Below are 27017 nucleotides of genomic sequence, written 5' to 3'. Positions count from 1 at the left end.
CCCTCAGAGAGTCATTAGCAATGTTTATGTGTTGTAATTTTGCAGACTCTGAAGACATACTGTGCTGCAGTTGGACTGAGACACCTGCATGCACCAGAGCCATGCAAGACCTCAAAGTATTGTTGCTGTAGTGAAGTATTTATGGCATTTGAAGAAAAAGACTGGGTAAAAAAACTCCAGGGGTATAATCCTGGCTCTGCTAGTGAATTACGGTGTGACTCTGAGCAAAGAATTTATCTTGCTTTTCTGTGGGCATTCAGCTTGTGTGACTACAAAGTGGGTACCACAGGACTCACCTGTCCCCCAGGTGAGCTGGCAGGGATGATGAGTTCATTCCTAGGCTTTCTGGCTGCCTGGCACTCCCCAGTTCCCTTCACTCTGCCCTTGGAGCAAATTCACAGAGCCCCAGCCCCACACATACTCAATACCCTCCCAAAGCACTGCAGCCCTCTCATTCACTTCCCTTCCAGCCCCAGGCACTCACAGGGTTTCATTTGCTCCCTGAGATTAGGTTTCCTTCCCACAGCAGTGGTGCTACTTTCCACATGCACTTTTTACGAGGCTTTCCACACCACGTCAAACAGGACAATATTCTCACTTACTGATCACAAAGAGCTCTAAGGTGAACACTGCTTCACCCTCCTGCTATGTGTACTCACCATGGTTTATAAATATAGCACTGGAAAATCATTCATTAATTAGTTGCAATTGCATTAGTATAATAATGAAAGTGATTTTTTTTCCTTTGGGTTGAGGGAATAAACAACACTCCTACAAGAGTCTTTTACAGAACAAAGCAATGGAAGCAGCAGAGAAGATGATGCTTTTAATGAAATGTGTATATTTACTTGTAAAAATGCACTATGGATGCATATGCTAGGTTATAAACAAAGGGCTGAAAATCTGTCTGATCAGCAAGTCTATGACTAGCTACTAATTAGGTGTATCTCATTTAGGAAAACCCACTCAGCTGCTTGAGTTTTGTTTGGGAGGAACGGGATAGGAGAGCTGGAGAAGGTGGTGGCTGTGCTGGAGGAGCAGCAAGAACAATGAGACAAAGCAAGTTTGAAGTTAGTTTCTCTCATCCTCTATCTCAGACATGAAGGCCAGACCCATTAGCATCTATTCCAATATACGCTGGTTTTTAACTTTTCCCTTCTCCATCTTGGAATTTTTCATTGTTGGTAGCACAGTGCAGGGATAAACCCCCTCAAGAGAGGGATGCGTGACCAGACTGGGCTCCTGAATGCAAATGCTGTGGGTTCAAGGTCCAGCCCTCTATGAGTCAAGGCACTAACATATGTTTTAGAGGCAATTGGAACAGTTCTAAGCAAAGCAGCCCTCCTCTTGGCACTTGTAAAGTAAAAGAGCACAGTGCAGGCGTCAACCACACCTAAAGTAGTCTTTTAAAAAAAAAGTGTTCTTCATAAATGAGACTTTCTTGGCTATGATCATTAAAATAAATGGAAGCAAAGAGATTAATAATGAAGTAACCCAAGCAAATCAGACAACATAGCCCGTCTCCCATCCCTTTCAATCTGAAGTTCATTTTGGCTCATGCATCTGAGTCTGAGTGAGTTTTCCAGATTGATGGATGGTAGCTCACATACAGGTATTATTATTTTTTCTTCTTTTTACACTCAAAGGGATTTAGAAGACATGGCTTTGGAAATACCTATTGTCTGAGCCCAAAAATATATAGGTAGTTTCTAAATTGATTTTTGTAGACAGACGCTATTTCCATTTCATTTCACTTGAGTAGAAGAAGTTATCTGTTCAGTTATCTTGCTGGCTTTGACAAACAGTAAAATACCAAAAAAAAAAAAAAAAAAAAAAGAAGAGTTGATGACAATTTTATACCTAGACAAGGAAATAAAAATAAAGGCATCCACTTTTCCTTATACAGCAAATTCAGTGTGAGACCACAATGAACATTGTGGCAGTGACCTGAAGAGGCATCTTCTCTGTGCTTAGTACATGAATAACCCCAATCAGAGCATATCCTTGTGTACCCGTGGTTAAGCATACTCTGAAGCACTTTCCTCTGGTGTCAGCAGATGTTTTTCAGTCCTGCACCCCACTCCTTTGAAATCTGGATGCTGCATCTGAAATCTGGATCATCCGTAACCCCTTTGCTGTGATGACCAGTGGGGACAGAGAGGCCCCCCTCCAAGGATGGGGCAGAAATAACCCTCTCCTGAGCATCTTCCAGCCCCACTGCGAAAGACATCTGATTTGGAGAGGGCTGAGGGACTGTTCCCTGCTCAACTGAGGCGTTCTGGGAGGTGACTTATTCCTGCCTAAAGGATTGCACTGATGTGGCTGGGATCGCATCGCTCCATTAATGGTGTGGCAGAGTTCCCTGAGCTTTGTGCAAGACTCTTTATTACATTATAACTCTGAATAAATAAAATAATCGTACCACTTATATGCTAGACTGGTAGGCTCAATGGAAAAAGCAAAGATGGATGGATAATATCACATTTTAGCCCAACAGCTGTACAGTTTCATGTTATATTTACACTGATATTCAGCTGCATCAGTATCACAATATTGAAATAATTTTTAAATATCAATAATTAAATCTAGATTTCATTATTATTCAGAGCATAGAAATTCACAGACCAATTGTATTAAACACGATACAAATATCATACCATATGTAATTGTACTCACACTAATTGCCCATTCTGGCACCTTATGGGGCAATGATGCTTGAAGTTACCAAACAGTTCAAAGATCAAAGGCCATGCAGTCAAAGATTTTAAAATAAATCTCCTGATTTGTGAATTTATGATAATGTACTAAATTTGACCTCTTCCCCTCATATAACTAACTACATATAATTATATAATTATATGATAATTAGACTGTAGTTCCACAGCAATTACAGAGTTATTCCATGGGTACCTGAGCCCAGATAGGGATGGTGATACCTGGCATCATCCCCTGCCTCCCACTCTGCATCTCTAACATTCCATTGACTGCACGTGTGAAAATATCCTGAGCTTTCCTTGTCTGTTTTGCCATGGCTGTACTTTTATCTTTGGTAGCTGGTTCTGTTTAATTGGTAGTTTGCAGATAATGGAAACACAGAGGAATATTATTCATTCATCTTCAAAGAGCTGGAAGCTGAGAGAGTCTGGTGGGGCACCCAGGAAGCCTTGCAGAAGACTGGAATGGGAAGGCAGTGTTTTTATCACTGTCCTCATTCAGAAAAAGAGAGAGAGAGATAAAGAAAGAGCAAGGCAGCCTGACCAGAAGCCAAAAGGAGATGATTATGTGGTTATCCAGAGGGATTCTTTCTATTACTTGAAAAATCAGAGTGCAGATTTAGAGAGACAGGTTGATGTGCTCAGGTTGATCAATGAATATGAGAGGTTCATTGATAGCATATGCTCAGGTTTAGACGGAAGTGGCAGGTTCAGAGGCAGTGACAGCAGAAGTGAAGGAAACAGCTGGTCATCAGTGGAGTGTCCTGGGGTCTGCTCCATTATATAGAGTACCCTTTCCAGAGAGGAGGTGGCACCAGGGCTATAAAGGAGCAAAGCTGAATGAGATTGCAGCCATAGATGCCAAGGACTGAAAATTCAAGAACAATCATGTCTGAGAGCAGTTCAGTTGGAGCTTCAGAGATGCTGCTGGTGGAAAATAGTGAGGAAGGGGCTCAGCACTGCCCTCAGAGATATCTGCAAAATTCAAACAAAAAAACTCACCTAACAAAATATTCTCAGTTTCCCAAGTGGTGAGAGGCTCTTTAAATGTAAATGTTTACTCACTTGGATCTTTTATTAAACCACCTTGCAAACCGTTGTCAGGAACAGTTTTAAGATGCTCTCCTGTTCTCTGCAACCCTTTTGTTTATCCTGGTCTGAAGTCACTTCAGCACCCTCACCCAGCCCTTTGTCAGCCAGCAAAAGCACTTGGTCCCACGTTTCAGCAGAAAAGACTGTCCATCTGTTATGCATTGATAGAGTGGGCTGCAGAAGATAGAATGACTAGAAATATTTTTCTTGGCAAGGAGGAAGAGGCTTGGAGAGAAAGTAAGTTAGGGACAATAAAGATAGCCAGGAACTCTGGAGCACTGACCTCCAGATGCATTCAGGGTCATCAAAGTATATCAAATGTGAACAGATATTGGGAGCCAAGAATTAATTTTAAGGAGAACTGGAAGATATTTGTGCTAGTTCAGTGAACATTTTAAAGTAATCATGGCAGTTTCTAACATCATGGGACATTTTGCTTGCTTGTTTCACCTACTGTTTTTTGCAGAGGCATCCAGATTTCCAAAATTTAGAAAGCTAAAGTCATTGCTTCATAACTTGGGGCAATCTACAAACCCAGGAAACTTACTGTCTGAATGGTTAGTAGTGTATAGGTGTTTCTGTCTGTATTTTTTATTTTAATAAGCTGTGACAATGTGCAATGATATAAGTAAGGCACACACTTAAAGGCAGTGTGCAGATAAGTTTTGTGATGGCCACCAATGTGATTCCAGAAATTTAATAGTGGTTGCAGATTTAACTAGGAATGGGTTGTTTTGTGAGTCTTTTAGGAGAACCATTTTTATGTACTTTACTGTCAAGCCCACATACATGAATGGATGCTTCAGAACAAACTGGAGCAAGTTCAGTACTCAGCCTCTGCTGTGGTCTCTGCTCATCCCAGATTCCCAACAATGCCTTATTTGCACTTGTTATGATTACATTAATTTTGAAATTCTTCTTGACTGGAATACAGTGAACTTCTCAGAAAACTGCTAAAGGAAATGTATTTTAGATGCTCTAACCATGAAATACACACCTAAATTGTCAGACTAAAAGACTTATGTGATAAAAGAATATAAAATTTCATGCTAAATTTAATGTATGAAATAACTAATCAGGCAAACAGGAATCCAACAAAAAAATTAGTGGGGGAAAAATGGGGACAAAGGATGAAGAATTGTATTTTGTTATTTTATTTCCTTCTTCATCTGAAGACAAAAATGCTGGCTTCAGACAGAGGGCAGAATAATAGTGGGGCAGAGGAGAAAGAAGAAAAGAAATAGCTATGGTCAGGTCCAGAATTATGGTCCAAGTGATTCAGCAATATTCGGATTCCAGGGTATTTAATATGCAGACACCAGGAGAAAACAACAGCATTTAAAAGCAAATCGTATATTAACGTGTCTATGTACATATGAATGTGTATGTGTGGGAGATATATATGTTAACACATATTTGCACATATATACCCACATGTTCATGGCCTGTGTCTGTGAACATAGATGTATACCAAAGATGTCATTAACCTCACATTCAGGAGTAACAGCATCCATCTGAACAACTGCTCTGCAACTGAGAAGGTACTTGAGTACTGCAAATTGCCAAAGGGTTTAAAAACCAGGGGACTGATATAAAAATTAGAAAATTAAAAACAATTAAGTTATTTGGATGGAACTATTGTATTTCATTCTAAGTGCCACAAACATATGGATTACTCAGCCAATAAGACCAGTGAAGCTTATGGTCTGGAAAAAAATTATTTCTTTTAATTTTTTTGTAATTTCTACTCCTTCCTGGATGTAAACCAAATATGTCACTGACTGACTGACCCAATTTGCCAGTAAAAGTTTGAAGTGTAGTTCAATTGAAAATCATGGGTGGGTTTTTTACTCCTCTATTTATTTTGAAGACAAATTGTGGCAGTTATTTTCTGTGCTTTTTAAAATATACCCACTTCAAGTGCTCCATGTAAAATTTACATAGTGAAATAATAAGCTCTGTATATTTTATGTCCTAAGCCCTGCTCAGCTCTCCCTATGGCATGTCAGTCCAGCAGTGCATGAGTTTCAGGGATAAAGCATGGGTGGTGCCTTCAAAGATCTCTCCAGGGCTTAAGTGCTAGCACCTATTTGTGAAAGGGCATTTTTAGCTCTGGTTTTGGGCTCTTACACTGTTTTAGTACTCCAACAAACAGGTCACCATCTTGGTTTCAGCTTTTGGGTTTTTTTTCCAACCCAATATAAAGCAGACACAGATGACAGCAAGGCAATAGTACATAGAGAGCACTGGTAACTCCCAAGAACATTTGGGGATCAGGTCAGAGAAGTGGTGGTGTAGCACACAGATTTACCCTTACACCTTGCTCTGCTGACCCAAAGTAGGAGCAGGGGAACTGCTGCCATAGGAGTGCAGGTAGGATTGCTGCTGTACCTCAGCCACCAGTGGACACTGCCTGATGTGCTTGGGCTCTTGGTGAAGAGGGGTTTGCCCTGGAATTTGCCTCCTGTGACCTATGGAAAGGGATGACATACTCAACTGAGGTGCTCCTTGAGATTATCCTACAGGCGATTGGACAGCTGGGATTTGGCCTAGAGTTGTGCAAATGAAGGTGGACAAATCCAGCATCAGAGTGAGCTGGGCAAGATGGTATAAAGGTGCTGGAAAAGGGATAAAATGCTGTTGTCTGGTTCCTCTGCGGTGGTGCAGTGATGTACGCACAAGTGTGAAAATGTTGGTGAGGAGACAGCAAGCTGACCTTTGTGTGCACTGATGTACAGCAAAGTTGCTGCAGAACAGGCTCTGTTCACCAGCACAAACTAAAGCCATGAGCACAGGGCTTGTGGCAGAGCACGGGCTCTCTGCATTGCCTGTATTTACATAAAGAAATTTCACTTCAGTTAAAGCTTCCTTGGGAATACGTGGGAGGAGGGGGGAGCTCTTCAGTGAAGGATGCTGTCTCAGCCTTATATAAATACCTGTAGAATTGCTCAAATAGTTCATTAGTAGCTTATGAGTTTGTGTGCTTGCATTCCTCACTAGCTCTAATTGCAAGGATGTTGATTCGTATTGCATTCGAGCAGAGCCAGTGAACAGATTCTCTGCTCTGTTGCACCATTAAATGAGGTGTTACTGTGTTTGACTCGAGCTGAAAAGGATCCCTTCCCAGTTAGTAAAAAGACCGGCTAGGGCTGACCCAGCTGGGGACAGATTTCCTTCCAAATCACAGAGAAGTCCTCCTGAATATGAGATGTTAATTGTGGCAGGAATTAAGGATTAAACAGTCATGGCTTCAGGTTACTAGTGGGAACTGAAATCAGGATTACAAAGGAAACTGGGCCATGCCCTCACAATGCTATTACCCCAGTTCTTGAATCTAAAAAACCTTAGAAACTCATCCTTAGTGACCAATAAAAACTAGTCTAAATTGTGCTTACTGAGGCCTGAGGAAAAGACTCATAATTGTGCAGCCATAGTTTGGACACCTTTCAAAGAAGAAGATAACATTAAGGGCAAACCAGTGAAATTCAGCCCTGATTCAGACCCTCTGCAACCCTAATTAGTACAAAATCTCCAGTGCTGGCCACAACTTCATCTCTTGCCTGGGAGAGTCCAACCCCACACCAGAGCCAGTCACTCATAACTCAAGTCACTGCAGAGAACAATACATTGTAAAAGCATTTACTTTGGGCAGTCACAGATGAAGTCCCTGTGTGAGTTAAGCCTCAGGCATGGACTCTTTCACTGCGATGTTCCATAGCACCTACTGAAGGGCTCAGCAAGAGGACAACGACCCCCATTCACGGTCTTGGGGGAGATGCTCAAGTGGGCTAAATATTTATGATGATACAAAACCCTGTACCTGACCCCAGAATACAAAATCATAGGGAGGAATGGGAAAAAACAAAATTCTGTGGATCAAATTTATAACATAGTAGCACATACTTAATAACCTATTAAAGCCAAGATTTATTGGGAGCTAAATTACATTTGTATTATAAATAGAACTAGAATATACTGTTACAGAATAAAAGCAAAACATTTTAGCATTTAATATTGTAAAAGACAAAGCAATCTAATGGACCCTAAATGTTAATGGGTGAAAAGATTTACACTTTAATTGCATTTTCAAGTCATCTTATTTTACAGTGCTCTTTTTTCTATGTACATAGAAATCAACAATGTGCTGCAACATTATACTTAGTGGCAGCAAGACTGACTTAAGGAAACCTGTTATTATAGGCAAGATCAGTTTATTATGTATAAATCCGTGCAAACATTTTAATTGAAATGAGCAGTGGACTTTCAGTGACCTTGGCTGCATGTATGTGAGACCTTCATAGCAAATTAAGCTGGTGAAAAGTGTATGTGAGAAGCCAAGAAGGGAGGGAGTGGCAACAAGACAATTTTCATATGTAAAGCCAAAAAATAAACTATATTAGATTTAGGGATTTGCTTTATGGCAGGTAAAAAACCCCACAAAACAGCCCTAGCAAATGATGAAACATGAAATTATATATGATTAAATTATCAAATAATATTATTTTATTTATTAAAGTATTATCAGCTATGATCCAATTGTGGGATGACATCTGAGGGCTGGCATTTTAGGACCTGCTTTCATAGTATATAGAAATGTCACAAACTTCCCAGAAACTAATTCTTGTGCTCATACAATTTCTTCTCCAGTTTGTGTTACTGCTTCAAGATTCATAAACTGAGTTACAGTTATAGAGGAACCTAACTCATATTACATTTGAAAAAATAAATGTGCACTAAAAGTAATTAAAGCATGTTGGTTCATGAATAATACACCATTTTACTACTATTTGCAGAGTATAATGAGACAAGCTACTAAATTGACAATGAATGCTCTATTATGTGATTGCCAACTGTTTTATAAGATATTGAACAGATTCATTTATTCTATCATCATGTGCATTATCAAGCTATTGCTTTTTAATAAATTAATTTCTCCTGTGTCTCCAGAGCCTTACTTTGAAATCTGGCTGAAGGCATAAATGAAATTAATTCTGTGGTGAGTTTAAATACCGGTGCCGGGTGACTCGCAAACACCGCGGCGCAGTTGGCAGCCGAGCACAGGGGGATTTCTCTGGGTGGCCGCGGCAGCGCCAGACCCGGCGGAGAGGCTTAATTGCGATGGCGAGGAATTCCTTTTAATAGCCAGCTGACAGAAATAGTCGCCCCTGCAGGGTAGGGCTCTCTGACAGCTCTTGTTTATCAGGGGCTCTCCTTGCCAGTCATCCCCTTTCCCCTGCCCTTCACCGCCACCCACTAACCCGCCGTAAATTGACCCTTTAATTGTTCAGCAGCCTAAACCTGGTGACACCAGCCATTGACTGTGAAGCAGCACTTAATCCCTGGTTGGGTGATAGTGTCATTAGGAAAGTAATGTGATTGCGGGGAAGAATCTCCCATCTCGGCTTTGGGCTGGGTTGGTAGGGAGGATTATCTGTGAGCCCTGGGCTGGGGGTGAAACAGCACGTACCGTCCATGCAGCCCCGACGCTGCCGAGATATTTCACTCGATGGTAAACAACTTCTAATTGCGGCTGTTGACAGGACTCACTGTGTATAACTAACCTTGCTGCAATGTTATTATTTCTGAAGGGAGCCTTTCTCCATATTTTTAACAATAAGTCTGACAGGTGTCATATTAAAAACAGGGCTTAATTCTAATGCAACTATTCCCACCCGCCTTTCCCTTCTCATTTTTGTGCCTGTGTAATGCATGAATTTCTCCTGCTCATAAAGATTAAAGGAACAGCTTTGCTGGAAGGAAAATACTGGTTTGTTTGTATTCCGGGTACATTTGAGATGGTCTCAGTACCAGCTCCCTTTCTCCTCTTCTCCAGCCACACTGGCTCAATGCTGGGAGGAAAGCGAGGAAGAGAAATAAAGCTTTCCTTGGGATGAGAGGTAATTCAGTATCCATTGAAGCAAAATTTCAGGCTTCCTTTGAACTGTGACCCGCAGCCACCGGCCGGGTGCTCCGTGGCTGCGCAGCGTGTGATGCATGGCTGACTGCTGTCCACCAGAGACACAGCCCAGGCCAGCAGTTCACTTACAAGTTTACACTGGATTTAAGTCAAAATGCTAAAATGCTGGTGTTCAATCACTGCTAACTGTGTGCTCGGCAGACAGCTCCCAGCAGACTCTGTGCTTGTAAAATCCAATACGCCACATAAAGTAAGGGTTTATGGAAGTGTGAGGGGTTTAGATGACTTTTTTTCCCCCTTCCTTCCTGCTTGTTTTTTTGGGATGTCACTTTTCAGGTGCTGGGACAGGCAGCAGCCCAAGGCACGAAGGGCAGCACACAGACACGCACTACCCTTATCCATAACCTTCCCCTGTCTCTCCTGCTCTTCCTCTCAGGCTGCCTGCAGAAGGCAAAGTCCATTTTAAGGCCGTTAGTTCTGTGTTGATGTGATGATCAGTCAGGACCAGCGTGGCTCTCATGCAGTCACTTTTCCCAGTCCTCCCTTTGCAAAAAGCTTACACATTTCACACCCGTGAGCATCACACACACTCCTCAATCCCTGCTAAGAACATTACAGAGCTGCTCAAACTGCTGCTGTTACAGGCTACCGCCAGCTCAAGGAAAAGGGTGCCTGCTTTGCCAGGAGGGATCATAGAAATCCAATGAACAAAGCCCCTAATTTAGCCTGTGCTCACATATCTGTGGGCACTGCACCAGACCTGTGTAAGGTTTCAAGATGAAAAACCCGCATGGTGCAGATCAGTCCAAAGGTGTTGGCTAATGTTCAGTTCTTACAACAGAGTAAAAAGAAGCAATAGCGTAAAGATAACTATTCAAAATAGTTTCACCAGACATTTGGTGATCTGTTCTGTACCACCTTAAGGTAGATGATTTTTTGTGACTCAAAAGAAATATGTATTATTTCTTCCTCTCTTTTCTCCCTGCAACCCCCCACCCCCCGCATAAGCAACTGCCCAGCAAATTGATAAAAGCCCTTTTTAATTAGATAGTGAAGTTGTATGGGTAATGTTCCATATAAAAGGTCTATAAAACACAGCAGAATTAATAAAATGACTGCTTCTCATTTAATTCAGGTCCTCCAAAGGGATCCATATGTCTTGCTTTGGTCTGTTTGTAGTACTTCTCTCCACCACCCAGCCACGAATTGATTAAAATCACATTCCTCACTTAAAACTGGAGCCCAGTTGGTAAGAGATACTGGATAGTAATTAAGGTCTGTGCAAAGACACATGAACCCCCATTAAAAAAAAAGTACCAAAAGGAATCATTGTGCATCGCTTGGATTATATGCAAACACAGCTCATGTTGACAGCTACCTCTGGATGACTCCATCAGTACACACTTTATCTCCAGCTGTCCAAGTAATTTTCCCAGGATTTCGCCCTTCTTTTTCACTCCTCTCCACACAGATGGATTAGAGCAACAAACGGTTTACATGCTGCACATCATTAGCTATCCTCCCTCACTACCCAGCAGATAACAACTGGGCTCTATCATCAGGACATTCATAACACCTTGACACTTTTACAACTATGCTGTTCTCTGCCAGAGCAATCTTCTCTTTTAAAGCATGAAGCTAATTCATGAAACACTCCTTGGAAAGTACTCTGCAAACGCAACAGGGGTGGGGGAGAGAAGAAAAAGCACATCCCAGGAAAGGCATCTAGTAAATAACATAGTTAGCAGTATAGGAAAAAAAAGTCAGGAGAAAATCAGCACAAACTTTCTTTCCAAGATACCTCTCTATTTTCCCTTTTCCACCATCCCATGGTGAAGGACACCAGCAAACAGGCACCTGTGTGCTGTATTTCAGTGTTTCCATCACTGTGTCATTGAGGCACCTCCAGAGCCTGCTGTCAGCACAGGTCTCTCTCTGGGTTCTGTGCTCCTGGTGTTTTTGGCTGCTTCCCTGAGCATGGGTTTCGCCATGGAACCTCTTTGCAAAGGGACCGGTTGTAGTCTTTGGTCAGCTGTGTCTTTACTGCTGGCTAGTCTAGCTAACCTAAACTGCCTTCAGTCTCAGGGAATCTTGGCTCCTAAAGATTTGTTAATAAAACAATGTTTTCCCTACATAGGTTGGGACCATGCTGCAGAACACACACATGCTCAGACATTGGCTCACATTTAGAATAAAATACAAGCCTACATCAGCCACTGTATATGGAAAGCAAAACATTTTAGCAGCATTTTCCAAGCTTCTCAGCATGTCCCCTGCCACCCTAACCATATACATTTTAATGTATAGTACACGCTTGTTTAAAAAAGAAATACATAAGGAGAAAGAGTAATTACCGTAGCGTAAATTCAGCCTGATAAGAAGGGCTTCCACAGTCTGAGCAGCTGTTCCACTGCCATTCAGATTATGAAAATATAATCCTAGAGAACCTTGTCAAGATAAATACAGAGCATGAAATGTATAGGCAATTTTTCCCCAGCCACATATAATGATCAATTCCAAAGCCACAAGTGATACCAAAGGACAAAATAAGATCTGTCTAGACTTTCTCACTTACAAGATATTGATCATTCCAATGGTAAACTGGTTAGTATAAGTGTCTTTGGCTTGAAAGGTCATGAGCTTAACACCTGACAAGGAGTTATTCAACCTTGATATAAGTCAAATTATTGCAGTGTTGCTGGAAAGACTTTCTCTAATAAAAATCCCTACCTGGGCTGAGAATATCTGAAATTTGTCTTCCAGACATCAAAAGAAAAAACAGGGAGAAAAAAAAAAAAAAAGAAAGCCATGACTTGGCATGGTTTTGTGCTGGTTCACCTCTATCTGATTTTGCAAGTAGAGGTCCCAGCAGCCTCTTACTGTCTGGGAAGACCACAGGCAACATCTGCTGCCTGGACAGCAGTGGAAGCTGTCACTGACCAAAATGGCACACCCATTCTCTTAAGAGCTTCTGATGGCTCCTCACTCTCAGCAAGGGGGTTTGCTCACTCACCTACACGGACTTGCAGACACAGGGCACAAACACTTGGTCCAAAAAATCACCATTAAAATGGGAAATGTTGGCTTTAGAAGGAAAGCAGGGGGGAAAGAGTCAAGCAACGCCCTGCAGCATGTGAGTGGGAAATGCTCCATGGCATCTCCTGCCAACACCTCCTCTCCAGAAAGTCCTGTGAGGCCTGAGCTGTTCATCAGAGACACAGCCCTTACCCAGCCTCCTCCTTTTTTATGGGATAACTAGCAAGTGCTTATTAGGACTATTAGGAGCTTGATGTGAATTTGCTGGATCTTTTCCAAGAACTATAAATACCCAATCTATTTTGCTTTATTCAGTTCTTTTTGTTTTGCTGATATGATACTAGTTAAGGTTAATGGGGTTTGCTTTAATATTAGACACAGGATCACTTAACTACCTTTAATGAACACTGGAGTCAATGCATTGTGGAGTAATTCACACAGACATTGCCTCAGGTAAATCAACCGGAAAAATGTAAGTCAGTCAAATAAATAAATCTGACTGGCTGTAAATGTGCCAAATTTTACACCAAAATATATTTGAAAGCCAATGACTTAGGCACATCTAGGATATTAAAATGGAGGGTTTGGAGTCTGTTTCTTTTCAATTGCTTTTTCTTTTTAATGTCCCCTGCACATCCCTCCTGTGCTGAAATCAAGCTGAGAGTGCAAGAAAAATTATTTTCACAAGTGTTTCTAATAGAAATAAATGCTCTACAGCTTTGTGCTTTTTCTTTAATTTGAAAAAGACTTTTTTTATACTGGCTATTTCAACACAGGAGCATGAGAGACAAAGAGGAGAACAGAGAGAGGAAGAAGGGGAGAGAGAAAAAATGGAAACAAAAAAAAGAAAGAAAGAATGAGAGTGAAATAAAAAAAGAAGAAAGATACAGAGAGCAAGTGATTTTATGTGCATTGGAGAAACTTTTGGCATTGAAACTCTAGACAGGGAAATACATTGGTGTCAATAAATATTTATTAGCCATAAAGAGGAGCCAGAGAAACCAAACCAACTCAATGAAATTAGGGGTTAACTTACTTCATACTAGTTCAAAACTATGCTAATGTTAAATGTGCTCTTACCGTGTAACACTGATATAGGGAGCCATGTACAGAGAAAAAACAGTCTGCCTTCTTTGAAGGAAGGCAGGCAATCTCACTAAGTAGTGAATTCTCATAAAAGCATGCAATATTTCAGCAATAAGGAATGACAGGGTGTTCATTATTGGTTATTAATGTTTGCCTAAATGGAGCATAAGGCCCAGGCCTATGGAGGAGTGCAGAGCTCCCAGCATCACTTAATTACTGCCTCTTCTTAACCCAGCAATGCCAAGCTCCAGTGCAGAGCTCTGCTGTTGTACACTGCCTGTGTTATAGAAGAGTAATTCTGTTTGGCTGTGAAAAGGAAAAATAATGCACTTGTGAAGGCTGTTGCACAGGTGATGAAAGTTAATCACTTTTTCCCCCCAGATAAACTCCAGACAATGCAAGGAATTTGACTGTAGCCATCACCTCAATTTGCAAACCCTTCAACCCACACCATGAATTTTTAGATATTACACTTCACTAGCATCTGGTCTGTGTAGCACAGAGTGGAGAAAACCTCTAGGAGACAAGAAAGACCTTTTTATTATTCCACAAAAAGCTGAAAAGAGTTGTTGTTCTTTCTGGAATAGCCCCTTTTATTTTTTTATTCCACCAAACGTTTCAGTGCAGGAGAAAGCTCATAAGGATGTGCTGGCCTTGGGGAAGGGGCTGCAGATAGTAGAGGAAGGAACATGGGCAGGATTGCTTATCTGCTGAGGGCTGTTGCTACAGAGGTGGCACAGCAGGGCTAAAAAGGGGCTATATATTCTTTACTGCTGCCTTAGGAAAGGCTGTGGCATCAGGCAAGAAAGCAGCTGAGTAGGGAACAGCTGAGGCTGCACTTTGGCAGAAGCCTTGACTTTAACTCCTGTTCAACAACTAATACAATGCATTATGATTGCAAACAAGCAAAATCATGGAAGGCAGATTGTTAACAGTAAAGCATAAATAATAAGGGGATCAAATAAACTTATATTAACAATGTGTCCTTCTATTTATTTGTTTATATTCTGTCTACAGAAAATGTGATGCTGGACTGAGGATGGCTTAGAACAACCTTCTGGCATGAAGACAGCTACAAAGCACAAAATACAAAACATGAACTCAGAAAGAAACAAGAAAAAAACAGCGTTTTCTTGGCATCAACAAGAAGCTCTTTATTTTTCAAGTTTTGTTTTCTAAAAAAAAATGGAACTAAGACATTTGCAGAAATGAGACAGACTTTCTCTTCAGGTGACAATATTCAAGCAAGCATGTTGTTTTATTGAATTAAATGGAAAGAAAAAGAGAGACACATTTGGAATGGAATACAGTATCAGGAGAACTGAGAAACTGTGAACTTTCAATGAAAAAAAAACTCCTTAAACTGTGAACTGAGAAATGGATGGAAATACCATTTAAACCCCTGATTACGCTCTGTGTGTTCTTAAGGAGACATCATCATCTTTGCTAACTTGACAGTATTTAGGGAAGGGTTTGCAACATATCTTTTATTGTAATCTTTTAAGAAAAAAACCCCTGAAATATTTAATTAGCTGTGACTTTACCATTTCTGTTCAGATGTCTTCTTGCACCTTCTTTTTTCTATACAGCACAGATGTATTTGCAGGCAGCAGTCAAGGGCAGAAAAGATTTCTTTCCTTAATAATCTTTTTATTTGCCACACCCAATAAAATCCTTGCAGGGAAAAAGAATCAACACAACTACCATTTCCCAATCAATACCTAAAGCCTAACAGACAGTAATTATCAAAATAAGGAGGAAATCCCATACTGGGCTATGTACCTACCCATTAATCAAAATAACAGAAATTATCTGCAGCATTGCTTTTCTAAAATAAGACAAAAGATGCCTCCTTGGGTTACACTTTGAACAGGCTATAATCAAAAGAAAGAGAACTGAGACTAACTAAGCCCCAGGAAGCCGCATTGTCCCTTTAACCCGCAGTATTCCCCATTTCCCATTAGTACTTAACATTTTTCACTATGTTGTGACTGCTATTATTTCATTTAACACTGGTTAATCTGTATCTGAGGTATATGGAAACCCTCTAGATGATAAGATTGGACAGGTTCCAGTGTTGGCAGTTTTCGAGCGTGCACACACTCGTGTGTTTTGATCCTTCCAGGAGCTCCCTGCTATTTGGTCTGCCTGCCAATTCGTTCTTGGATCAGCCTCTCGCTCAGCTCCCAGAGGGCCGCGGCCGTGGCATCGCCCTGTGCCTCCTGCGAGGGCAGGCAGCGGCAGCAGTTGTTGAAGTACATCCCGCCCAGGCCCTCCAGCTCTGCCGCCGTGGCACAGTAGACAGTTGTGGCAGCTCCTTGTTGCTGGAATTTAAAAAGAAAAAAAAAAAAGAGAGAGAGAGAAAAAAAACTATATAAGTATATAGAGAGATATTTTATCATTGTAATTTTGACTGTGGTCTTTTGAAGCTGTATTTTACGAAGGCACTAGGGAAGGCATTGCAGCTGACAGGGGAACCTGCCTGGTGACAAGGCTGGAGCCCTGCTGAAGGCACTGCCTGCATCCTGGACACTTGTTTATTCACCACCTCAATGAGGACTTTTTTCCTTTTCCTTTCCTCTTAGAGCAAGAGAAAAGGAAAAAGACAATTCTGAACCACAGCCCCAGGCTCAGGTCTTTTGACCCTGGATCTGTGGCAGAGGATGCCCAGGCTGTGTTTGGCACCACAACTGTTGAGCCAGGTTTAAAAGCATCACTCAAAACTTCCCCTGGCAACACAGAGAGCACTTACTGTACGTCTGGGCACCCGCCCTGTCCAGTCCCAACCTGCAGCACCGGCTGATAGATGGATTTAGTTTGTTTGGGTTTTTTAAACCTCTTGTACAAAATTAACCTGGGCACTCCAATTAAGGCCTATCATGTAAAGTGCAATGGGATTGGTGCCAAACCTGCCATGGATCTTTGATCAACAGTTTCACCGTGGCTGTTGTCACTGCTGCCATGGAAGAGTGTTTGTCTGCTGCAGGCAGAGAGAGGGGCTGATTTTGCAAAGACACGAGACTTTCCAGTGGAGTTTTGTTTTGTAACAACATTTTCTCATGTCCTATAATGCTTTAAGAAATGGAGTGGGTAGATTAGAGGCTTCTGCAGATCACAAGGTGTTTTTTATCTTTTTTCTTGCTTTTTAAAAATTTTTCTTTTTTTTCCCTTTCCTTTCCCTTGTCCTTTCCTGTTCCATTTTGTTTTTATTAAAAAGCAAGTCAACTTATGTTCAAACAGGAAGAATGGGTTTCTCTGAATTTCTCTAACAGAAACCTGGAGATGGAGGTCACAAGGCTGGGGCAAGCACCCTGGCACAGGCAATGGGCTATTCCCTGGCACAGACTAAAAGCGCAGTGCCAGAACAGCTGGAGAGAGGGCAAGAAGCTAGTTTGCTTTGTAAACTATAATTAAAAATAATAGGTGAGAGCTCATAGCAAAACATAACACTAATTTAAAACCGATAGAGTTTATCTGGCATCTTGTGATTATTTATGTACATCTTAGTCCTTTCTGTGGTAACTAATTATGAGCTGATAGGAATCAGAATGAAGAGGCTGCCAAGTGCAATTGAAAAAGTAAACAAAGAGAAATTAGTTGTTGCCACATTAAGATAATTTAATGGGAAAAGAGAATAGGCCTCAACCCCTGGTGATTTTTCCTCCAGTCCTTTTTTTGGCCTTTCATTGTCACAACCAAGTAAACTCAGGGTGCTACTGGTTGGTCAACTGGCAGAAGACCTCCATTTTGCTTTCTCATCCTTCAATGACAGGAAGCAGTTTAAAAAGCCCCAATTCTCCTTATTTGAGGCATCTCAATTTTTTAGCAGCAAAGAAATGCGTATTTGTTTGCAAGACATGCTTTTTCCTCAGCAGATGGGATTAAACTGATAATGATGACTCCACAGCTTAGAAATGACCTCCCATCACAAGGTAAACCAAAACTCTCTGTAGTAAGTATTTTGAAAGGTCTATATTTATCAACAGACCAAATATTTTTAAAGTTAGTATAATACATAGTAATCCTCTTATTAAATTAAAAAATGGGAAAATATCTTAAAGGTGGTAGCAGAAATGGGAGAGAGTTCTACTAAAAATAATATTAATAGAGAACAATAAAATTTCTATGCTCATTTCAACTATCCTATAAAGCTCCATGGTACAGGTATGATCATTGTATTCAAAGCCCCTAAAGAGTATTATTAGTTTTTTGCAAGCAATTCAACTGGAATTTTATTAGAATGGTAAAATTAAACTAAATTGCTCAATGCAGAGCAAGAACCCTTAAGCTATTGCTGAAAAGCATCTGTCCAGCCAAGCTAAACTCAGGCTATCTCTAATAGAATTCAGCTAATTCATAAAATGGAAGTTTATCAGAGAAGTTTAAAATCCAACCCAAACAATAATTTATCTTTTCAAATGAGTCAAATTTGATGATGTTTAAACAAAATCCTCAGCAGGCAGCAAAACGTCCCAGAGTATAACAGCAGTGCTTTATACCTTGAGCATTGACACAAGCTAGACTCCAAAAGAAGGGAATAGTTTTCCCTGTGTGAGCATAGGATATTTACTTTAAGCGATAAAAGATTATGTGGCTGGAAGCCCAAAGCACTTTATCTTGTGATGCCTCCAGTGTTTTGCTGAGAACTGGATGTAAGCAATGTGCCATTTGCTTTTTGGCTGTGTGTATCTTTACTTCTTTCTAAATATTTCAATCATGTTGGCTATTTTGGAAGAAGAAAATTCAATGGTTCTATCATTGAAAGAAAAGTACCTTTCTTATTACTTAAGAGAAATGCAGTCATATTTATCCCTTCATTGACAGAGGGTACAGCTTTAGTATTTCACAATAATGGACAAACACGAACTCATCAAGCCCAGGAGAATCCTTCAGGCAGCAAAACTACATAACAGAAGGTAAATCCCAGATTCTAAATGTCAGTTAAGAACCTAATTTCCTTTGGTGAATGTGAGCTGGTTGCATTCAGACACTTGAGGATCTGCCTAAGTGACTTGTCCAAGGACAGAGGGGAGTGGGTATCACAAAGTCACAGGAATCAAATCCCACTTTGGGTTGGGAGGGGTATTGAGAGGTCCAACCTCCTGCCTGAAGTGGGATGCCTAGAAACCCCATATAGGCCATGCTGAATGGGAAGGTCCTCAAGGGACAAATTCCTCTTTCGCACCTACAACTCAGATCCCACAAACCTCTGTGAAGAGCCAGAGCTGCAGATAACTGAAAACTGCCTGCACTGCCAACCATGCCTTTCTGAGCAGAGAAACTGCTCTGTTTCTCAGTCAATATTGTTTATCCCTCATGAACACAGCCCTTTGAATGACATCTTTATATGCTGGGCCTTATGACAGTTTAGTAACAAGTTTTAATTTTTTGCTCATCAGCTTTCCTGTTCACATATCATCAGCATACGACAGCAGAGGATGTTAGGGAATCTAATTAGTAAACAATTCCATACTGCTGATACAAGATGAAACATTCTTAAACCGATAAAAAGAGCACTTTAATCACTGTTGAATGACTTTCAATGCCAAGCGGTTTGTGCCATGTCAGAACATAATTTGAAGAAGATTAGAGTACTATATAAAAGAATTAATGTTAACAACTTCGTTAAAAAATGTCTTAAACAATAAGCCTGTCAGTTGTCACAGACTCTCCCTGATCCATTGTGATTAAGCCCCCCCTCCAACAATTTCAGCTGATAAACAATGCTAAAAGCGCTGGGCAACCTAAACTTTTTTTTCCATAGGTTCATCAGTTGTACAGGGTGCTAATCACCAGAGCTGGGGTCAGCCTTCTTTAACCTGCAACAAAGGCAGCGGGTTGCAATAATGAATACACAGGATAAAGAATTTGTGAGAAGCCCAACTGAATCTTTAATCATGCCTCAATGCCATTTCCGATCCAGTCAAACATTTGAAAGCTGCTAGGCAAGCACCACGCTATCAATCTTTGTAGCGTACGTAAAATTACCCGGGAATCTTGCTTTGGATTAAGTTGAAGAGTGTCTTAGTAATAAGGGTTCATCATTCTCTTCCGCAAATCATTTGTCAGTTTTGTAATACAATCTTCCACTGCAGCAGGGTGGGATTTATACAGCAGTTGCTGTTTATTTATAGTTGAGGCTCAAAGATCTAAATTATCCATCCTTCTAAAATCCTTTGTTGAGTTGAAAATACTAAGTAGGTACTAGTTCATAGGCATTTATTTCATAACTGCTAGCTGTCTATTTGTAACTGAGGGAACTGAATACAAATTAATGTTGAATATCTTAACAGTAAAAGAAAAGCAGTTCTTGAAATACAGTATATGGTAAAACCCTCACTAATGTATGTAATGCATCTGTTAGTATTCTGGGATACTATTTATGTTCCTGATAAGAAAACATATTATACAGATAATGTTTAGTTTTTAGATTTGTCTACTTTCAAATGCATGTTTATTTTCTAAAATTAGACATCTATTCTGAAGCAAGTTTACATACCAAGCATATAAATAATAGAAACAAAGCCATAACTTATCTGTATATTTATCAACTATGAATGAATAGGATCCACTCTAAACTCTGTTAAAAGCACACAGCACTCAACATTGCCTGCCAGAGAGATGGGATCAGCTTATTTGAAAAGGAGGGATTTATTTTCTTATGAAAAATTAAGAATAAAGGCCAGTTATCTTGGTAGTCTGAGGTTAAGTTAAGCATACAGCATTTTAAAAGATGGCCAGGGGAAAGAGGTGAACTCAAAATGAGAGGAGAGGCAAGCATTTGTGACAAGTGCCAGATTCAAAGCAAGCAGCTCAAGTGAAATAAAAATGCAAGTGCTTCCTTAAAACTCTTCAGGCTGTTCCTGTTATTCATATCAGGACTATTAGACAAAGCCAACACATCCCTAACACAAAAGTATCAGATCCACACAAAAGCACTGTGAGCATACCATTTATAGCCAAATAATTAATTACACAGCAGTGCAAAGATGAAGTAGAATCAGAGAATCATTAAAGTTGGAAAAGACCATTGAGTCCAACCACAAACCTAACCTAATAACGAAGGTAGTACAAACATATTCCAGATCATGAAAGGCAAAGAGTCTCCCATAACTTCTCTGTGCCTATGAAAAGTACCCTGAAGTGTTCAAATCCATTCTGCTAGAGAGGAAAAACCCTTCACCAGCTGGCTTCAGCAGTGGTCATTTCCTGATTTGATGTGAAATATAAAATCACCTTGGAATAACAAACACAATTATATGGAATTTGTTTCCACAATGACCAGTTCCAAATTGTTCAAACCAAACCCTAAAGTGACAGTTGCAATTTTACATTCTTTGAGCTTCATGTCCACCTAGTGTAAATCAGCACAGGGTTGCTGCCTTCTTGGAGATTGGAGCAGTGGCTGAGGATCTGCTCCGCTGCTTGTTGTGGGTCTGATGCTGATGCTCAGGGAGGTTGTTGTGGTGCTGTGCTGCCTGGGAACACCTGGCTGGGCAGCTCCACTCGGAGCTGGGGCTCAGCAGCCAAGCTCTGTTATACTTCCTGGGAGAAGACTGCCCTCAGAATGGATTTGTTTTGTTTTGGCATTGCTTGCTACCCCCAGCTGGCATTTTGGTGCAAAGTTTTCCCAAGCTATACTTATTCTTTTGTCTGTAATTTGAATTGGTAGTTTTTCCTACAGAACTTAAAACTTTGTGAACATGGAGCTAAATGACCTCTTCTAAAAAACACTACCAAGTCTATAATCCTCATGTCCTCATTCAACCTTCAGGATTCCCTGGTATCTGAGGTGTTTTTAGGAGTAATCTTAAGAGCTGTTTGATATCACCCATGGCTGAGGCCAGTTGTAGCTGAGGGAGCTACTTCTCTGTTTCCTACTAGAATAACTCAGAGGTTAGAGGGATAGTTGCTTTTACTACAATGCACTGAACAAATCTGTGAGATGCCAGAACTGTTCAGTTCCTGCTGCAGTCCTCCTACTCAAAGCAATCCCAGATGCTCAGTTACCTTATGAGTAACACTCAGAATATGTACATATTAGTGTCCTGTAAGAAAACAGGATTCCTTGATTGCTTTTTCAGCCAGGAAATATGAAATTGAGACGTGCATTTTCTATTTTGGGAGAGTGTGAAACTGAAATCATATCTGCAGCTAAAAAAATAAAACTTTGGGGCTGCCAAATATGATCTAAAACCCAAATCAGGATCAGTTGACTTCAGGTCCTATTTCCACCTAAGTGCCAGCAGGAAAACATGACCTGAACTGATGCTGCACTTACAGTCTTTTCAAAGATCTCACTGAACCACATTTAAACCAGAGGTTCTCAACCACCTTCCCTTCCCCCATCACCACATTTAAACCAGCAAAGCATCTCGTAGAAGATAATACAACGGATAAACCAAAATCTATAAAGTCTGCTTTTTTTCCTCTGGTGTATTCCTTTTTCAACTAAGTCCCAACTACAAAGACTCAAAACTCCATCAGCTTCTCCACTTGCAAAGCATAGTTGGTTTCAATCTGTAACTTTTCTTAGTGTCATTAAAACCCTTACACATTTACAGTATTCTTTACATACATTATAGGAGATAAGTGCACTATATTCTTTGAGTAAGGAAACTGCAGTAGTTCACGAAAGAAGATTTGTTTTCAACTGCTGAGGCATTAAGACCTAGTGATTATTTCAAGTATTCAGTATATGCAGCTATATTTAACTTACATTCTGGGTTTTAACTTTGCAAAAGAAATTGTGTCCATTGTAATAAATGTATTTTGATAATGCACCATGTTGTTTGTGTTATGCAACACACCGTATGTTCTCAATTACAGCAAGTGACAGGGCTTGAAAACTTCCAACCTCCAACATCCAGTGTCAAACAGATTGTCTGCAATCACTCCACAGGAGAAGAAAAAATACAAGACATCAAGTCAGGAGAACTGGGTTATTTGTCTCTTTTTGACTTTTCCTTCCCTGATGAGCTTGGACAAGTCACTTCAACTCCATGTACCTCACTTTTCCCAGCTGTAAAATGGGGAGAGTACTCTCATTTACCCACCTCAGAGGGGTTTTGTGAGGAGTAGTTCAGATTTACGGAGTGCTTTCACACTTACTGTGGAAAAGCACTGTGTAAGTATAAATTGTTATATTATAAACCATTGTTAAATTGTGTAGAAGATGTAGAAAAAAAGTTGGCAAACTAGCTGACAAAAATGTAATTGCCTTTTAAAATCATGTCTATTTTTCTGTATTGTATAAACTTAATTCTTTAACCTGTGAAGCTGTCTGCTACTCTGGGCCCTGTTCCAGTCTCTTCCCTCTCTCACCCTGTTTCTCTTTGCCCAGTTCTCAGAGAACTTGGTAAAATTCTTATGAGGCAAAACACCATTGAGTTATTAAAAAATGGATACTTTAGAGGGAACCAGTGCTTCAAAGGGCATTCGTCTCTCCTACCCTTTGCATATGCTAGGCAGAGCCATCATGACATACCAGGAGTGGGATTCAGTTGCCTAACATGGATCTTAAGACATCTGAGCTGCCTTAGCATATCCCACGTGCTCCACAGCTGTCTCTCAAAAGGGCACATATTTCCCATAGGTCTGGTATTGTATCTGCCAGCCCCTCACAGATATCTCAGTTGAAACCATACAATGGTTAGGACAACACCAGACTCTGCAATGTAAATGCTTTTACCACAGCACCTGGAAGGGAGTGGTTCCCACAGGCATCACCGTATTACTTTCTTTTCCAGTATCTTATTAAAGTCCGCAATCAGTTTCTGAAAACTGTGTCAAGGCTGCCATAGAGCCACCCTGAGTTCCAAAAACTGTAATGAACCTGTGGCTTTATCTTGCTCCACCAGCATTTCAGGGCAGGAGCAGCAGCACGCCTGGCAGGCTGTAGGTCCAGGCTGCTTTGCCCACTCCACATTTCCACACAGATCACCACTGCATTTCCTTCTCCTGCCCACTGAACTGCTGTTCACACCTGATTTACAGTTTAAAGACATCATTGCTCCACTGAAGTGGCAGTTTTGAACACTGCATGCAAATTTCTTTGATCTTTTCTTCTCACAGGCTGGTGTGGAGCAGTGGAGCGGTACTGCATGCTTCTGCTCATTTCTAGATTTGGGAAAGTTCTCTGAGGAAAATTATCAGTCTTCGTTTCAGAGTTTAAGGGGTTAAGGGTGAGATGACTGTATGATGCTGCTGTCCTTTGCTTGCCCCCTGCTCTGTGTGCCAACACTGGCCAGTGGAGTGAGAAGCAAAGACCATGCAAGAGACAGTCCTTGGGCATTCCAGCAGCACTGCTGGGGGCTGATCATACCTGAAAATCCATGCCACCTCACTTTCTGAGCTTTTGTGATGCAAATTGATAGGAACACGAGTCTTATCACAACTTGTTGGCCACTGTCAAAATGGAATTACTGTGGAGGACATTGGAAATCCTCCTGAGACACATAACCTGCCAGCTGAGGGAGGATTCTTCCAGGCAAGAGTAATTTGAAGAGTTGAGCAAACAGGTTGTTGACAATAAACATATCCTGCCAAAAAGAGAGATTAGATATGCTGCTGCAACTAAATCATCAGAAGTGATCTGGCTGGTATTAGGGCATACGTAGATGGGAGTTCACTGAAATCACTTCTGTTATTAACTTATGCTGAATTGAAATGTTTTATGTTTTTAATGTACCTAACTTTAATTATATATATACTTTATATAAATGTATGTATACATAAAGGACTGTATATGCTGTATATATTTATATAGCTTTTTAATACTATTACTAGTCCAAATTTAGACTTTTTCATATGCAGTATTGCAAAGAATGTCATTGCAATGCTGAATTTGGCTTCCTCCTTCATTGCACAGATAATTTTTTAGACTGATTTCTATTTCAAACATGAGTGAAAAAAATAACCCCCACCCAACACAATGCTTTTTAAGCAAGTGACCTTTTGGGACAGATGTTTAACAAGCTGTTCGTTTAGGTTTTAAAGATAAAAGACTTTTTTATCTGTTGATACACACACATATATGAACATATAGACACACACAGTTCAATAATACAATGCATTGAAACACCACAGGGTGTTATGATGGGGAAGTATCATGGTAAGAAAGTAGCTACTAACTCTGTCTTCCAGAAACTGATTAAAGGAATGTATTTTGCAATAATACAGATCTAGTAAACAGGCCTCTAAAGTCTAGGCTTAGAGCTGTAAGCCAGGCACTCCTATATTATGTATGTGTGATTTTCATAGATAGCCTGCTGTAAAGTGTGCCCTGTTAGTGCATCTTTCAGGCTCAAAGACACTGGCCTTGTTAATATTTCATTTAGTACATACTGTAGAGTCTCATTTATATTACTTCTATAATTAATGGTGATAGCTTAGGCACTGCCTTTACAAGGAGAGATCCCTGTATGTTGGTCGATGGATAATGAGAAACAATAGATATTTCATTCACCAGCAGCTTGTTGCTAGTTAGTAGGAAATTATCGTGTGTACTGTTGCTTTAATTGCCAGGGTAAATAAATGCCGCCGCTGTGTTAGTGTACATTTTAAAGCACTTGATGCAAATAGACTAGAAACAAAACACAAAAAATTACCTTTATTATGCTATACCTTAGCATAGGGAGTTAAAAAGGTATGTCTTAAAACATTTGCGTTCTATCATGCAAATATATCTTAATATGCATGTGCTGACTATTCAACTACTGTCTTTTAGGAAATACAATTATGCTGCCTTTCTCTTCTTCTATGTAGACTGTAAATAACTGTAGATCTTTCTCTTGTTTTGCCATGTAAATATATGTAAATATCAACAAGCTATGCATGCTGATATTCTAGGCAATTTCAGATACTTTTATAATCTGAAGGCATGTACTTGAACTGGTTTGTTAAAAAAAAATCAACTCTCAAATCCTTTAAAGCTCATTAGAAATTAAAGATTTCATACTAGACTGGTTCCTTCAATCTCAGTTGCTTTTTTGTTTATTTTTACCCCTTCTTTGCCAATGTTGTCTCCCAAGACCTGCCACCAAGAATGTTATTACAAGGCTGTTTTCTCTAAAGCACAGGGTCCCACCTCAGGATATGAGTAACTTCCCAACCAAGGACATGTAATATTTAGATTCAACACTAACCCCATTTGTAAATCTCAGTAGAGACTGGGAGAGGGGCAAGTCTGACCTCTCCCTCTGTTTAATGATTACAGAACCATAGAATGGTTTGTGGTGGAAGGAAACCTTTAAAGATCACATAGTTCCAACTCCCTGCCATGGGCAGGAACACATTCCACTAGACCAGGTTTGATGATTTCTACTTCATTTTCTCAATCCATAATCCATCAAGCCAGGATGTAATACCACCAGTGCCAGGACTCGGTTTGAGGGCAGATGCTGCCACATTCAAGAGCAGTCTCCACATCTGGTTCTGCTGCAGTCTGGCTGCTCAGTCAGACATGCTTCTCTGTTTGAACATGCTCTTTATGTTTCTTTTCCAGCATGCATTTGACTTTGACAGACTGTGAAACTAACTTGATAAATAGCTTGATAAATTTCTCCATCTCTTCCCTTCAGTGCTGTAACAGTGTTTGTGGAAGCCTTTCAATTGTAGAACTGTGAACAAAAGAGAAATTACCTAAAGCTTCTAAATCAAGTCACATCCTGCACACAAATTTGGAGACAAGGTTTCAATTTAGCAATTTAGCCTTCGTCCTTTTTTTCTTTTTTCTTTTTCTTTTTTTTTTTGTGTTGTTGTTCCTGTAATAAATGAAGATTCCTCTGAGGAAAAGCATAAGAAACAAAAAGAGATGCATTTATCCCCCAGTACAGTAAAGGGGAGAGGAAAAAAAATCCCATTTGCATTATGTGTGGAAACTAAATGCAATGACAAGTTTTTAATTGAAAGAAAACAGCTTTCATGTCTGACGATGTTTTTTTCCAGAGTAGATATATGAAAATAAACACATTAATTGACAGGATCTTCATGACTTTTTAAGTTCCTCAAACTTAGCTTGTTGTCTGGGGAAGATCTCTTTCCAGTCCTTGAAGAATCTTTTAAGATAAATGTTTAAAAAGCTGAGCTGACATGGGCATTACGTTCAAGTGCAAGCTGTACTATTCTTTAGCAGAGGGCGTAGAAATGGTTCATAGGATGATTATCTTTCT

At 40.2% G+C, this 27017-nt stretch overlaps 2 protein-coding genes across 4 annotated transcripts in view; one reads left to right on the top strand and one right to left on the bottom strand.

Moving 5' to 3' along the window:
• The window catches only part of MAF (MAF bZIP transcription factor), a 196764-nt gene extending 170956 nt beyond the window's left edge, over positions 1–25808 (top strand). Inside the window, exons 3-4 of one of the 2 annotated variants that reach the window (XM_071567165.1) lie at positions 14863–17777; positions 22675–25808. The gene's annotated coding sequence lies outside the window, so the exon portion shown is untranslated. Of the gene's footprint in view, positions 1–14862 lie in introns of both variants that reach the window. The other variant, XM_071567163.1, reaches the window with a different exon arrangement.
• Positions 14974–27017, bottom strand: part of WWOX (WW domain containing oxidoreductase) — a 498626-nt gene continuing 486582 nt past the window's right edge. Inside the window, exon 9 of one of the 2 annotated variants that reach the window (XM_071567152.1) lies at positions 14974–16169. In XM_071567152.1, coding sequence (XP_071423253.1) covers positions 15981–16169 — 189 coding nt within the window. In that variant the 3' untranslated portion in view covers positions 14974–15980. The remainder of the gene's footprint in view (positions 16170–27017) is intronic. The other variant, XM_071567154.1, reaches the window with a different exon arrangement.

The sequence above is a fragment of the Pithys albifrons genome, chromosome 12, assembly GCF_047495875.1.
Source record: "Pithys albifrons albifrons isolate INPA30051 chromosome 12, PitAlb_v1, whole genome shotgun sequence".
In the NCBI taxonomy this organism is placed as follows: Eukaryota; Metazoa; Chordata; class Aves; order Passeriformes; family Thamnophilidae; genus Pithys; species Pithys albifrons.
The sequence above is the reverse complement of the archived record's forward strand: the minus strand, read 5'-3'. Positions and strand labels throughout refer to the sequence as shown.